Consider the following 16,562-nt stretch of genomic DNA (forward strand, 5'->3'; position numbering starts at 1 on the left):
AACCATGCTGAAACACCTAAACCCTTTTGAAACCTCTTTTTTGGCACTTAACCTCCTTTGATGCGTTGCATGATTCTAGCTAACGGATTATAGGCAAAAACCTAAGTTTGGGGGGTTGTGTATTTGGGAGAAGATGATCAAAGAAAAGATAATAAAGGTGTATGTAAGATTGTCAATACATGTGCTTAAAAGACAAGATATATGCTTGATGATAAAATTGAATAGACTAGCCCATGGAACATAAAAAAAAATTAAATGAGTGAGGGGCTGAGAAAGGCTTATAGGTAGAAAATCTCTTTAAAAAGTCAAAGAAGTGAAAGAAAGGAAATGGTGGTTTTGAATGGTTTGGTAAATGCCAAGCAAATAGTTAGGAAAATATAGGAAATGATTTGAAAAAGAATAAGATGGGTGGTTTGAAAATTTTTGGGGTAGAAAAGATTGAGCGATAGCATTGAAGGGGGTCCTTTAGTCACTTGATCCATATGTATTCCTTCCCGCACCTTAAACTTTCATCTTGACCCACAAGACCTTGGTGATTTCAAACTAAGTAGGTCTACATTAGTGGTGAAAAACACAAAGAGCAAGCCTATGGTTCTATTCAATATACTTGAATTTCTTTGTGAAAGTGAGTGTGAATTCTTTATTTATTTGATCTCCCTTAAGAATTGAAATATCTTTGGTGTGTGGAGCTAACTCTTGCATTTGAGCGGCATTGATACTTTTGGGTAGAGGGTGATGTTTTACTATCGGTTTGGGTAAATGTGTGAAGTAAGTTGCATTGTGAAGATTAAGACAATCTTTGATGATTGTGTGTCTTATCTTAAGATGTTTTGTGATTTGAAAAATTTATTTGATACAAACTTGCATCCTTGCTTCATAAATATATGCTTATTGAAAAGTTTTGGTTTACTTGTTGCCATGACATATGTGGAAAGTGTTTGTAGAGTTTTGTTAGCCTATTCCATTAGTATAGCTTTCTTCTAGGTGAGTTTGAGTTGAATACCCCATCTCATTAAATTATTCTTTGTTGCTTGAGGATAAGCAATAGTTTAAGTTGGGGGTGTTGATAAGTCGTCAATTTGATGACTTGCTAGCACCTTTTAAGTCTAAATTATCATGTTTTTCCATTGATTTGATGGTAGTCTCTTATGTAATGCCCATTTATGTAGGTAAAAGTAAAAAGTGAAGATTGGGCAAGTCATTCAAGTCATCAAGAGGCCAAATGTGAAGGAAATTAGTCATCCGTTTCGCACCCACTTTGCATCCACTTCACATCTGCTTTGGAGCTGCTAGCTATCTTCTCTCAGACTGCTCTTCATATGCTTTGGATTTGCTCAATCAGATCAAGAATAAGGTAGCAGTTTTGTAATTTCCATCAAATGTAGAGTGGGGTTTAAAAGGAGGGTTTTAGCTCCTTTTTCAAGACCTAGTTTTCATCTTTTGAAGATAGCCACTCTTTTAGCTTTTTAGCTTCTCTCTTCGCTTTTAGCATCTATCTTCTCATATTTTGAGAATTTTGTACTAAGTTTGAATGAAACTTATATGTTAGTGATTTTTCATTGAAGAATTATTGAAACTCCAAGTGTGGAACTACATTATCTTTATTTCTCATGGATGAAGTTAATGATAACTTTGATATATTCCTATCCCTTTTATCTATGAGTAGCTAATTTTCAATCTTGGAGCTATGCTTGCTTAGGTAGTGGTAGTGCATGGATTTTAGCTAATTATTTTTCTAATTAGTTAGTTATAATGGATATTGCATTTATTCATGAATTAACTAAGAGTTGAGGGTTGCAAACTCCAACTACCCTAGAACCTATATCATTCTTGAAAGAGAGGACATGGGTGAGGAATAAATACAACCAATAACTTGATTCATTTTATTTAATAATATCTCTTAAACATAAGGATGTCAATTGAGGCAATAGATGTGGAAAATTATCACACTTGTGAGGTGTTCGAAAGAACTCATTTGTGAAATTTGGTGTTGTAATTGAAAGATTGACACCAATACATTGACATCTAGCCTACCCATGACTTTTAGCTAAAAGTTGAATAAATAGCCAAATACCTATGCATGATCCCACACCTATAATTGCATAATCCCAAGGCTTATTCTCAATTGAATTCACTCTTAGCATTTTTCAACGTCAAGCTAGTGCACTTAAATTGAAGTAGTTGGCATTTATAAATACATTCAAACTAAATCTCTCATTTTACATTTATGTTTGCTTTATTCACACTACGGGTCATCTTTTAGTAGACTATTAATACTCTTGAGTTTTGAATTCTATGCTTCCACTCCTTCTGGATCCGACCCCAACCTAAGTTGGGTTATTATATTGACAATAATCGCTTACACCCATTTAAGAATGTAATTTGAGCGTTATCAAGAATGTAGAGCTCGATGAGAATCTGACTTATGAGAAAAGCCCGATGGTTGTTCTTGATAGGCAAGTGCGGCAGTTAAGATCGAAAAAGATAGCTTCAGCCAAAGAATTATGGCGTAATCATCCCCCCCCCCCCGAGGAAGCTACTTGGGAGTCCGAAGAGGAGATGCGAGTTAGATATCCTCACCTATTTGACACTTCAGTTATTATTCTATACCCTTTCGAAGACGAACGTTATTTTAAGTGAAGGAGAATATAATAGCCCAAGTTGTTAATTTTTTTTAAAAAGAAGGGTTAATTGATAATTTTAACGGGTCATTAATGTTAATTAAGGTAATTAAAAGAATCCATCCAAAAGCCTCCTTCAGTTTTATTATCTAACGTTACAAGCAAATACTAGGGATATATATATATATATATATATATATATATATATATATATATATATATATGGCTTCTTTTATCCCTGAAAGATATCAATAGGCAGTGTAGGAGAAAAACATTTAAGTTGAAGAATACAGGAGTGGGATTGAAGCTACAGTTGTTAAGGTAAGAACTTTTTCATTGTTCTTTGGCATGGAAATTAAAATGCTTGTATAGTAGGGCAACCAATATTAGCGCAGGTGTTTGTTCATAATGTTAAGTGATAGAATAGAATTAATTGCAACTTATGATTGGTCTAAAGTGAAGATATTAATTTTGTTAATATTGAATTGGTATTGAAGAAAAATATAAAGAAGAAGAAGAGCATAGCAGGAACGATCTCAACCAATTACCCTAGAAGTTGTTTTTCTTTGACTTTCAGTTGCTAAATTGTTATTACTTTAAGCAATCATCCAATAGGAAATAATCATGATTAAAGCAATGATTGGCTGGTGACGAGAGCAATTATTGGCTTCTTCGTGGTAGAAATATTAACAGTGAACTTATTTACATTATGGATTAGAAAGCATTGGTTATTATTTTGAAAATTTCTGTTTAGTAGTCTTCCCTTATTAGACTATCCTTAATTCATGGATAATAATGTGAGATGTTAAGGAATAGATTTAACCTTGAACCATAGGGATATTGGGATTTGACTCTGAATAATATAATTGATATTGCTATTTAACATTTTGCATAGATTAAAGCCATTGAAGGCTATTTGGTTGGTGTTCTACACATAATGAGGTTGTGGAACTTGTCATTAGTGAGGTAAGTGAGACTTTAAACTTTGATGCTTGCTTTTCAAATTTTCTTTACAATTTTTTTTTTGCCTAGTCCATGTGTTGAAACAAGCGTGCGACTTGGTAGAATCGATGGTATTGATTATTTATGGATATGTATTTGTAAAGTTTAGTGAGAGTTGTTTAGTGGTAATATGTGAGGTGATGTAGAGGTGTTGAACATATTTTCGTCACTGCCGTTATAGTTTCTAGGGGTATACATAGGTGCCGTAATATGTTAGAGGCATTACTTATGCTGCCGTAATATGTTAGGGCATTACTTATGTTGCCGTAATATGTTAGGGGCATTACTTATACCGCCGTAATATGTTAGGGGTTTGTACATGCTGCTCTAGTAGACTTTTTGGGGCATTATATATGTTGTCGTGGACTTGTCGAGGAGTTAGGCCGATCACCTTCACTGCCGTTTATGACAAGTCGTGAGAATGGATTGAGGTGAGATAGAGTGACATTTTTAAACTTCCTTTTGGATCTTATCGAAGATTACCTTATGAGATACATTATGAACATATTATTTGTGTATTTTGTCATGTCTTGTATTTTCTAACATTTGTTCCAGGGGTATTAAAGTAGCGGGTCGAGGATCTTACTAGGTTATATTTATATATAGCTCACTCTTTACTTGCATATCTGCAGATACGATTGGGGAGAGAGGGGCTTGTATCTGACAGTCTTTACGTGTGGATTCTGTTGCTAAGGTGAGCCTTCACATTGTTCGTGGAGACAGTCATCCAACTTTAGTTATTTTTAGATTATAATTCTTATGTTGGGTTTGCATGTCCAAAAATTGAACTCATGTAACTCTGTTTAGATGCTCCATGATTTTGGTGTAGGATTTGAGGCTAGAGAGTTATTATTTAGGTATTGTTGTTTTCATAAATCGTATTACAGTAACCGAGTGGATGATTACTTTACGTTTAATAATATTTTCACGCACTTTAAGTTGCACATGCCTTTAGCTCAGTGTTTATAGATATTGATGTATAGAAAATTGATTCTCCCGGCAAGTGATATTATCGAAAGTCAATCACGCCTGGAAATTATTTTGGGACGTGACATTAGAGCTGCGGAGTTTCGCTGCTGGTGATACCGAATTAAGTCAAAATTATTACTACCAATAACATACACCTACTTAGCGCAGTTAACCAACTTTTTTTTATTTTGTCGATTTTTTCTTAGAGTTTATTATGTTTATACTAGTTTTGTAGATTTTTTAAAAAAACACAATTGATCTAAGTAATGGATTACTTACGTCAAAAATTCAAACTTGGAAGACCACCAACTAAGGATTCTCCCCCGGATTTGCCATTTTCCCACACTGGTACATCATATATGTGTTGACTATTCCACACGTTCATTATCGAATTTGCAAGTCGGCGGTTATTGGGCATCGGAAAATGGTTTTCCCATGGAGCCGATTGGGAGTATTGTTTTTACTTTACCTGCTCTTATCCCCCTGTTGCCTTTCCAATTCCTTTCCCTTTCCTTTTTCAAAGAGGAAGCACCACAAAATCAATGGACCCATCAAAACTCTAGTCGTTTTGGTGATGGAAAACCGATCATTTGATCACATATTAGGTTGGCTTCACAAGAGCCGGCCTGACATAACTGGGTTGAATGGGTCCGAGTTTAACAGGGTGAATGCTTCGGATCATTCTTCCTCAAAAATCTTCGTGTCTGATGATGCTGTCTTCGTTGACTCTGACCCAGGCCATTCCATTCAAGCTATTCGGGAGCAGATATTCGGGTCGAATGATTCTTCTGCAAACCCAGCTCCGATGAATGGGTTCGTACAGCAGGCTATTAATATGGGCGTTCCTGGTATGGAGCAGACCGTGATGAGCGGATTTAAACCGGAATTACTACCGGTTTACACCGAACTAGCGAACGAGTTTGGGGTTTTTGACCGGTGGTTCGCTTCAGTTCCGGCTTCAACTCAGCCGAATCGCTTTTATGTTCACTCGGCAACTTCATACGGAGCTTCAAGTAATGTCCGCAAAGACTTGATCCATGGCTTCCCTCAAAAGACTATCTTCGATTCGTTGGACGAAAATGGCCTCTCATTTGGAATTTATTACCAAAATATCCCAGCTACCTTATTTTTCAAGTCACTCAGAAAACTCAAACATATTTTTAAGTTCCATAGTTATGCATTAAAGTTCAAACTCCATGCTCGACTTGGGAAACTACCAAATTACGTTGTTATTGAGCAGAGATACTTTGATGTTAAAATTGACCCAGCAAATGATGACCATCCATCACACGATGTAGCACTTGGACAGAAATTTGTCAAGGAGGTGTATGAGACATTGAGGGCAAGTGTACAGTGGAAAGAAATGGCACTGTTGATTACGTATGACGAACATGGTGGCTTCTTTGATCATGTACCAACTCCCGTTTCTGGAGTGCCTAATCCTGATGGCATTGTCGGCCCTCCACCATATTACTTTAGATTCGACCGGTTGGGGGTGCGTGTCCCCACTTTCTTGATTTCACCATGGATTGACAAGGCCACTGGTGAGACACTTATATTGTGACTTATTTATTTCATTTCATCATCATTTAACTGATTTTTTTTCTTTTTCAGAGGATAATATTTTGTGGTTGATGTTTATTTACTTAACATTTGGAAGGAGGAATATATTTATAGGATAAGGCATTAGGGTGTTCTTGCGAATATTGGTAATGGCAGTTTTTGTATTTTCAGGATTCTTTGATATGATAATCGTAAATTATCTAGGAAGTATTACTAGTAAAGCTCATTGCTATATGTCTGGAGTTGCAGCTGATGAGTTATGACTATGTTGAGTTAAAATAGTGTGACTACAACTCTACAGGAGTATCCTGAGCTATTCTTTGGGTTTGGCAGTTCACAGAGCATTTACTGCACTAGATTTGAACAACTTGAACTGTGTTCCCCCTGTTGTGAACTTAACATACCTCAGGTTCTACTTTATCTTACTAACATAGGAACTTTGCCTGCAAGCCCTTCAAACTTGACAAATCTGTCTTCTGCTGAAATGAAATCCAGTGAAACATTAGATGCATATGTCAAGTTACCTTGGTGTGCAGAAGAAAAAGTCATTAACATGTTTTCTTGGATAATGTGAAGCTGGCGCATATTTAAACTATCTAATGAGTTACGGCCATCTATAAGTTTCTTGTTGGTATTTTCCCAAAAGTTACACTTGCACAATTGCATACAATGAGATAAATATGGGCTTAGTGATTTGGCGTGGACGACTTTTGACAAAAGTCAACCTCAAAAGCTGCATCCACACTGCCCACACATTTTTATGTACAGATAGCCTCTTTTGGCAATGGAGAGCAGATCTAAAATGTAAGCTTACATAGCCAAAAAAGGAACATACAAATGCTACTCTATTAATAGTTATGTTCAGGCCTCTTGAAATTCAATTAGTAGTATTTTCTGTATTGATTGATAAGTTCAATGAGCACCCTAAAGTTTGCAGCTTGCAAAGCTATGGGATAATCAGTAAGTGTATATCTTTGATAAGTGATAAATCAGTGAGTGTATCTCTTTGATAAGTGATATATCATTAATTTTATTATGTTATATTCATCTTCATTGTTCTCTTTTTGTTGTCTGCAATAGCTTTATTTTAGTGCTTAAACATACCTGTTCATGCTTGATTCAGTGATCCATCAGCCAACGGGTCCAACCCCATCTTCACAATTTGAGCATTCTTCGGTACCAGCGACTGTGAAAAAACTTTTTAATCTGAAATCAAGTTTCTTAACCAAGCGAGACGCATGGGCTGGGAGCTTTGAGAACTATTTCCGCTTGCGTAAGACTCCTCGTGATGATTGTCCAGGTTTGTAAGCATACGACTTGAGCAAACTATGAACAAATAGTTAGCTAATTTCTCCATTATTGCATGCTTAATAATGAACATTCTATGTTCCTATGGACTGATAGATAGTTACTAGAAGATGGAGAGCACTTCCAGGGTATATGGTCCGCTTTTAGATGTTGGTGCTTTAGGAAACACTACAGATAAAAAGAATTCTTGCTAAAATTATTCAAATACACATGGCGAAGATATTCTTAGTACTTTTAAGGAGCTGTTTGCTCCGACTTTATTATTATCGAAACACTTATGCTTCTCAAACATGTTATAATTGTAAGCAAACAACAACAACAACAACAACAAACCCAGTGTATTCCCATATAGTGAGGTCTGGGAAGGGTAAGATGTACGCAGTCCATACCACTACTTCTGCGGAAGTAGCAAGGCTGTTTCCGATAGACCCCCTGCTCAAGACAAGGAATAGTAATCAAAGTCATACCAAAAAACCTGGAACAAGACAAAACATAGAGACGCCACATACAGGGAAAGAGTAAACAAAGACTAGTAAACAATCGTAATACTACAAGCAACAAGAAATCATAATAAGAATACTACACCCAACAAGTAATGCGCTACCCTACCTACCCAAAATGGCACTAGCCTTCCATCCTAATACGCATCCTTCAGATCTTCCTATCTAGGGTCATGTCCTCAGTAAGCCGTAACTGCTCCATGTCTCGCCTAATCACCTCTTTCCAGTACTTCTTCGGTCTACCCCTACTCCGTCTGAAATTATCCAAAGCAAGCCTCTCACACCTGCGAACCGGTGCCTCCGTGCTCCTCCTCATCACGTGTCCGAACCATCTCAAACGAACCTCCCGCATCTTGTCCTCCACCGAAGCCACTCCAACCTTTCCTCGGATAGTCTCATTCCGAACTCTATCACCCCTAGTAAGCCCACATATCCAACGCAACATCCGCATTTCTACCACCTTCAATTTCTGAATGTGAGAGTTCTTGACTAGTCAACACTCTGCTCCATACAACATGGCCGGGCGGACTGCCACCTTGTAAAATTTGCCTTTAAGCTTGGGCGGCACCTTCTTATCAGACAATACGTCCGAGGCGAGCTTCCACTTCATCCATCCCACCCCGATTCGGTGAGAGACATCCTCGTCAATCTCACCATTCCCCTGAATCATGGACCCAAGATACTTGAAATTATCCCTCTTACACACCACCTGAGACTCCAGCTTTACTACCACGTCATTCCCCTCCCTCGAGCCATCAAACTTACATTCCAAATACTTGATCTTGCTCCTACTTAACTTGAACCCTTTAGACTCAAAGGTCTCTCTCCACAGTTCTAATTTATCATTCACACACCCCCGAGTCTCATTAATCAAAACCACATCATTTGCAAAAAGCATACACCAAGGCACCTCGCTTTGAATACGCCACGTCAACACATCCATCACCAAAGCAAACAAAAACGTGCTAAGAGTAGATCCCTGATGTAACCCTGTCAGGATAGGGAAATGTTCAGAATCATTACCCGCCGTCCTCACCTGGGTCTTAGCTCCATCATACATGTCCTTGATTGCTCTGATATACGCCACTGGGACCCCACTCACCTCCAGACATCTCCAAAGAACTTCCCTAGGGACTTTGTCGTATGCCTTCTCCAAGTCGATAAACACCATGTGCAGATCCTTCTTTTTTTCCCTGTACTATTCCACCAGTCTCCGGACCAGGTGAATTGTCTCCGTCGTCGAGCATTCGAGCATAAATCCCAACTGGTTCTCCGAAATAGAGACTATCCTCCTCAACCTCAACTTGGCCACTCTCTCCCAAATTTTCATAGTGTGACTCAATAACTTAATGCCCCGATAATTGTTGCAACATTGAATGTCACCCTTATTCTTATACAAAGGGATCATAGTGCTCCACCTCCATGCGTCGGACATTTTCGCCGACTTGAAAATGTCGTTAAACAAATTAGTCAACCACCTTAAACTATTCTCTCCAACAAACTTCCAAAAATTCACAGGGATCTCATCAGGCCCCGTCGCCCTACCCCTTCACATCTTGCGAACAGCCTCTCTGACCTCCTCCACCTTAAAACGTCTACAATAACTGAAATCACGACACTCCTCTAATTGCTCCAGGTCCCTAACACCATAACTCTATCCTCTTCATCATTCAAGAGCCTATGAAAATACGACTGCCATCTTTTCTTAATGTAAACATCCTCCACCAACACTCTACCATCCTCCCCTTAATGCACTTGACCTGATCGAGGTCACGACTCTTCTTCTCCCTAGCCTTAGCCAGCCCAAACAACCTCTTTTCCCCTCCTTTCTCCTTTAACCCCGCATACAAGCTCTCAAACGCCGCCGTCTTAGCAGCCGTAACTGCTAGCTTAGCCCCCCTCCTCGCTAACTTATACTCCTCCCTATTTACCCGCTTCTCTTCTTCATCCTTACTCTCAACCAACTTAGCATACACCCTCTTCTTAGTCTTCACTTTCTTCTTAACTTCTTCATTCCACCACCAATCCCCCCGATGGTGACCGGCCCTGCCCCTAGACACACCCAACACCTCAGTAGCAGTCTCCTTGATGCACCTAGCCGCCCTATCCCACATACCATCTACGTCTCCCCTACCTTCCCACACCCCCATGTCCGCCAACTTCTCCCCTATCTCCCGTGCATTCACCGAAGTCAAGCTGCCCCACTTAATTCTCGGTCTACCCTCCGCATCCCTATTCTTCTTATCTTTCCTAATATCCAAGTTCATCGCCAAGAGCCTATGCTGGGTCGAAAGATTCACACTCGGAAAGACCTTACAGTCCTTACACAACACCCTATCCTCTTTCCTAAGCAGCAAAAAGTCAATTTGGGTCTTGGCTATCGCGTTTCGAAAGGTGATCGTCCTTCTTCGGAAATCTCGAATTCACCACCACCAGCCCAAATGACCTCGCAAAATCCAATAGAGCAGTTCCCTCTTCATTTCTCACCCCAAAACCAAAACCACCATGTACATCACCAAAGCCTCCCGGTAACGTCTCGATGTGCCCATTGAAATCCCCTGCTACAACGATCTTCTTCGAGCTAGGCATGCCTCTCACCACCTTATCCAAAACCTCTCAAAACCGCATTTTCTCCTCCCCTCCAAGCTCACCTGTGGTGCATACACACTACATACGTTCAGGGTAAACCCCCTAAGACCAACTTAATAGTCATCAGCCTATCACTAATTCTCTTAACCTCCACTACCTGCCCTCTAAGCTTTTCATCTACCAAGATGTCAACTCCATTCCTACGCCTCTCGCTTCCAGAGTACCAAAGCTTGTAACCATCCACATCCCTAGCCTTAGACCCTACTCACTTGGTCTTCTGGACACACGCAATATTAATCTTCCTCCTCTTAAGAATCTTCACCAATTCTATTGACTTACCCTGAAGGGTCCCTATATTCCAAGACCCTACTCTCAAGCTATCTACTCTCGCCTCTCCTCCCTCTACCACCCCTAACACTCGACCTAGACCACACACCTACCCCTTCCCTCCCCTCTTTACCCCTCAGACATGACCCTATTCCACAATCAACCCCTACAGCCACCACTTAAGAACTGAAACCAAGTCCAAACAGAGCCTCAAACCAATAGACCGAAAGACAACAAAATAGGGCAACAATAGGAAAGCATGAAAACAGAAAAGCAGTATGAAAGCAATAGGGAACCAGTAGGCAGTCACAAGTATACTCACAGGAAACAAAACAGTACAAATGAAATGGTAAAAATATTAACTAGTGCAAATATCTAAATATCAAAGTTTAGATGTCACCGGGGTAATCCTGCGTGCTTATGGTACCGTCAATTTTGTTGTCGGAGTTGGTTGGTGAAAACAGCGTTGCCGGAATGTCGCCGGATGTTGCCGTCGCTGGAGCGTCTACTGTGCTTTACCGGATCTGTGTTTTGGTGACTGCCGCCGGAGCCGATCCTAGTCCCGCCGATGATATCCGCCACTAAAAAGCAAAGAAGGGGGAGGGAGAGAGAGGGGTAGCTCGGAAGAGCTGTGGAGAGAGAGAGGGAGAGAGAGGGGTAGCTCGGAAGAGCTGTGGAGAGAGAGAGAGCTCGAGAGAGGAAGGCAAAGAGGGTAACTTACCTTTGTTGGCGCCGGCGCTGGCTACTCGGTCGGAGAAGACGATCGTTAGGTGAACGTTAACTTTAGTGGAGGGGAGAGAGAGTGTTAGTGGAACGTTATATAATTGTAAGCAAACATAAAGTTTTATTCTGGATGAGCTGGTTTAAGACTTCCTTGTGGAGCTTTGTTGGCTCCCTCATGAACTCGCCCTATCTTCAATAGAATCTTCTTTTGAGCCTTTCCTCACTTTAGCAGCTCAAACTCCTAGAGGAATCATAGTTCTATTTCATCATTTAGAGTAATGGGATGTTTTCCACCTCTTGTATTGGTAAAAGCTACTATATAGATAGGATTCGTTATATAGCTTCAACAGGTAGGGGGAAGAAGCATTTGGGTGCTTTATCTTTGACGTGCCTGAATTTGGTAGAGAACATATCTGATCTGATAAAGCCACAAGTTGGATTCTCCAGCTGTGTCTATCATGTATACTATGTTGAATTGTGTAAAACCACTTCATTTTTTTTTTATAACCTTACGTATACCTCGACTAATTCCACGGGATACTTGCAACCTCCCACCAGCAACAAGTAACAGGTAACTTCTGTCCACTAAGGCTCAAATGGAAGAAATCACTTAGTGTTAGTCTCTGTTGGGAATTGAATTGAGACTTCATGGTGTTCAACCCAACTTCGTTGAACTACTAGGCCACACTCTTTGGTGCACTTCATTTTAAAACTTAAGTTGCCTATAATGTATATTTATTTTAGCTCTACAATGCGCTCCTCCATGTGCAGCTCATTTTTTTTCTTGAGCCAAATATTTTTGTTGATGGCTAGAGGTAGCCTTAGATATAGGTCCTCTGCTTGATCTACTACCACATCGTAATATATGAACTTCATCTAGAAGCTTAAACGCTTTTAAGGAAAAAAAATTTTAATTTATTTTCTAAGTATAAGGTTTTCAATAAATTAAATATTTCTCCATATATTTGGTCATTAGGAGCCAGCGGGGGACCTACGAATTGCAAGTGTCAGGGACACCCCAATATGTTAATTTTTTTTTCTTCAAAATAACATAGACATGGCAATTATGTACTAGAAAATTTCATGGAACTCTATGAAAACTAAAGGAAAAAAACGACTAAAAGAAATTGGGCCGTAACTACTAAAATGTCAAAAAGTTAAAATTTGGGAAAATGCTGAAGTGGGGAATGAAGCCAGCCGGTGGAACTACTTTACTTTTGTTGCTAAGGGTGCCAATAAAGAAATATATACATATATGCATACATTTTCCCCCTACCCTAGTGGTAGGTAGTAGATTAACCTTTGTTAGGAGCCATTCCTAGTTCTTCATAGTAAACAAGAGCCTTATCACCCGTTTTAGCTGTTAATTATATCATTTGATCCGTATTATGCATATGCAGAGAAACTTCCCGAGGTGAAGACCAATCTAAGACCATGGGGACCAAGAGAAGATGTAAAGCTCTCTGAATTTCAAATAGAAATGATCCAGCTTGCTTCACAGCTTAATGGTGATCATGTTCTCAAAAGCTACCCTGATATTGGACGGAACATGAATGTTGGTGAAGCTAATCAATACGTAGAGGATGCAGTCAATAGGTTCTTGGAAGCTGGTAGGGCTGCTCTGAGAGCTGGAGCAAATGAGTCTGCTATTGTTGCAATGAGACCTGCTCTCACTAGCCGAGCATCAGATGAAGGATTCAACAACCACTTAGAAGCCTGCTAATCTTATTTAGGGATCGTGTAAGTACTGTCTGTATATATTATATTGTTATAATCCACGTCTTACATAACAAAACTTCTTGCTAGCCATCAATTGTGTCCTTCCAAGGATAAATTTATCATATATTCAGTCTTGAGAGTTGCTCGTTTCAAAAATTAGGAAGTCTTTTCTTTTTAATGTTGGGACGGTAATTGCTATCGCTTGATAGTCATTTTAGCCTCGTGTGCTGCTATGAATCCCATCTTTGTGCGATTTCTTCGTTTTCTTTCTTACCAAAATAATTTGCTGTTAGTTCAAACGTACAATTTAATTTGGTACTGAGAACATTTCTTTTTTGTCCTAATCAATGGTTTGGACAAAATATTTTTAGAAAGTTTGTGTTAGCACTTCGTTGAACTTGACAAAATGGCTAAAATGAAATTTACACTTTAATTTAAAAGCTGCCAAATTTGTTTCCAAATAATGATTAAATTTTAGTTCCATGAAGGGTGTGTTTGGTATGAAGAAAAACTTTTTTCAGAAAATGTTTTTCAATTTTCTCATGTTTGATTGGCCGAAAGGTTTTGAAAAATGTTTTTTAAATCAGCTTATTTTTCTAAATTCTAAGGAAACTGACTTCCCTTCAAAAAGTAAAGAAACATTTGTCAAAACTCTCTTTTAACCTCACTCTTAAGTTGAAATATTCATACAACTCTCAAAATTATTCATCCATACTCCAACCCTCAATACCCCTCCCTCACCCCCTGTCACTTCTATTAAAAAAAAAATTTTAATTTTTTTTCTTACCTCACCCTACCCAAAATCCAAATCCCTACTCCCGTCCAAAAACAAAAATTAAATTTTAAAAAAAAAAAATTCAAACTTTTTTCTTACTTTCTCTACCTAACCCCCTACCAACCTCCTCTCCTCCCACCCCCGCACCCCACCCCATGCCCCTCAAAAATAATTTAATTTATTAAAATTAATTTTTTTGAAAACTTTCAATTTTTTTCTTACCCCACCCTTTCTCCCCTACCCCCACCCCCTACTAGCCCCCCAACCCTCCCCCCAAAAAAATTAATTTGTTTTTAAAAAAATCAAAATTATTTTCTTACCTCACCCTTATTATCTATTTTAACAACCCCAACTCCCACCTACCAATCCTCTCTCAAAAAATAATAATAATAATTTATTTTTTAAAATAAATTCAAAACTTTTTTCTTATCTCACCCTTTTTATCCTATTCGTTCTCATTATTTTTGTTAAATATATACAAATACTTTTAGAAAACCTATACTTATTCAATTTGCATAATGATCACACGAATATAAGTAAGAAATAACTTATTTTTTTAGAAAATATTTTTCCTCCTTCATATTGAACGCACCCTAGAAAAAATATTTTCTGAGATGAAAAATTAGTTTTCTAAAATATATTTTTATCCTATAGCTAAACACCAGAATGTATGTTTTGAAAAATATCTTTTCATTCACCAATCAAATGCTATAAAATATTTTTCAAAAAATATTTTTCATCCATCAACCAAACATAGGAAAACAAGTAAGAAATCAATTTATTTTCCAAGAAAACATTTTCCATGGAAAACATTTCCTCGTACCAAACACACCCGAATTGTTTCAAAAGCTATATAAATTTGAAGTTGTTCCAAAAATGTTCTAGCTGTTCCAAAAATGTTCTTTTGCCAAAATCCCTATGCAAAATCTCGACATAGTAAGGACCCATTTGGTTATAGATGATTTTCTTTTTTTTTTTTATTGGCCAGTATCTGTTTGACCACAGAAATTATTACTAGTACTTATTGTTTTTGGAAGACTAGTTTTCATTTAGAAATTTACAATCACCAAGGAATCTACTTTTGAATTCCTGAAAGACTCATTTATTTGGATCTGTTCTTGCTGCTTTGCGAACCTATATGGCCTCGTCTCACACGTCACTGGTTGGATACATTTCCAGTTGTAATCGTCCTCTAGGAAGTCTATGTAAGCGACTAAGTTTTCTTCCTGATAAATAGCAATGAAGAAAAGAAAAATACTTGCTCTTTGTGTTTATTTATCACTAATTTTCTAATTAGATTTCTGCTTTTACTTATTATTTTTGATATATCAAGAGAAAACAATTTGTTTTCTATTTTATCCTTAACATTAATTAATATTTTCAAATTAATTTCAATATACAATGTAAGTATCATTTAATAGAGGTATTATGGTAAAAAAATCATGTTTATTAATTATTTTTCTTAATAGATGTGTCAACACAAAATGTGATAAGTAAAATCGAACGGAGGGAGTACAAATAATGACCTACTTTTCTTTTTAATTCATTTAAAAAAGAATGACTCTTTTTTTTTTACAATACTTTAGTTCCAACTTTTCATGTAGCATATTTGATGCCACAAGATTAAAGAACATTTTGATACATTTGACACAACTTTAATTTAATAGTACAAAATTTAATTTTTTTTTTTCTTAAACTCAACGTCGAGTCAAAAAAGGTCTTTCTTTTTTAAATGGAAAGAGTATTTTATTTCAAAATATGTGTGGGGTTACAACTTTTATAAAATCTTAAATAAAAGATGTAATCCTCTGATTCTTCTCCTCACACCCTTTGATTTGTGTTTGATTGACGGAATATTTGTCGGAATCTCACCATAAATGCGGTCCCAAGCTTATTCGCAATCACAGAGTATGGAGGTTTGGGGCTCACCGTTTTAAGAAGAAGGCTTCTTGATATGTGTATATGTATTTAAGTCTCTTTCTTTGGTCAAGACCCCTTTATATAGGTGTGAGCTAGGATTTGGGGTAATTTGGTCTCCAAGTAAGCCTAGCATATCTTGGGCCTGAAGAATGGGTTCATCTTGTCAACTCAGTAGGCCGATTCAAACATATTTGAACTTATATTAAAATAGTTTAGGTGTACGCGTCTTGCGCGTGTACCTCACTTTATTGAGTTCAAACATTATACTAAATAAGAATATTTTTTTAAATAATAAAGATGAATACAATAATTAAATTCAACATTTTTTGGAGAATTTATTTAATCAAACCTAACATTTACCAAAAAAAAATTTCCAAAACCGATCCACATTCATCTACCACTTATAAACTACAACAAAATAATATGATGATAGAGACATCAAACAAATAGTTAAATCTAACCTTTACACAAAAAATAATTTAGAGTTGTCTAACACTCATCTACCACCTGTAAATTATAATAAAATAATACGACAATAGAGATATC

At 37.6% G+C, this 16,562-nt stretch overlaps 1 protein-coding gene across 1 annotated transcript; it reads left to right on the forward strand.

Annotated features, from left to right (window-relative positions):
* Positions 1-4,641: 4,641 nt before the first annotated feature.
* Positions 4,642-13,574, forward strand: LOC107863938 (non-specific phospholipase C1). Its single transcript, XM_016710143.2, has 3 exons — positions 4,642-6,136; positions 7,279-7,455; positions 13,003-13,574. Exons 1-3 carry the CDS (start codon positions 5,017-5,019, stop codon positions 13,323-13,325), a joined length of 1,620 nt encoding a protein of 539 aa, XP_016565629.2. The 5' UTR covers positions 4,642-5,016; the 3' UTR covers positions 13,326-13,574.
* The last annotated feature ends 2,988 nt before the right edge of the window (positions 13,575-16,562 follow it).

Source organism: Capsicum annuum, chromosome 10 (assembly GCF_002878395.1).
Source record: "Capsicum annuum cultivar UCD-10X-F1 chromosome 10, UCD10Xv1.1, whole genome shotgun sequence".
Lineage (NCBI taxonomy): Eukaryota > Viridiplantae > Streptophyta > Magnoliopsida > Solanales > Solanaceae > Capsicum > Capsicum annuum.

Coding starts and splice junctions, on each gene's coding strand:
- LOC107863938 (XM_016710143.2), top strand. CDS start 5,017: ATGGTTTTCCCATGGAGCCGATTGGGAGTATTGTTTTTACTTTACCTG. Junction 6,137..7,278: donor ATGGATTGACAAGGCCACTG/GTGAGACACTTA, acceptor TGCTTGATTCAG/TGATCCATCAGCCAACGGGT. Junction 7,456..13,002: donor TCCTCGTGATGATTGTCCAG/GTTTGTAAGCAT, acceptor ATGCATATGCAG/AGAAACTTCCCGAGGTGAAG.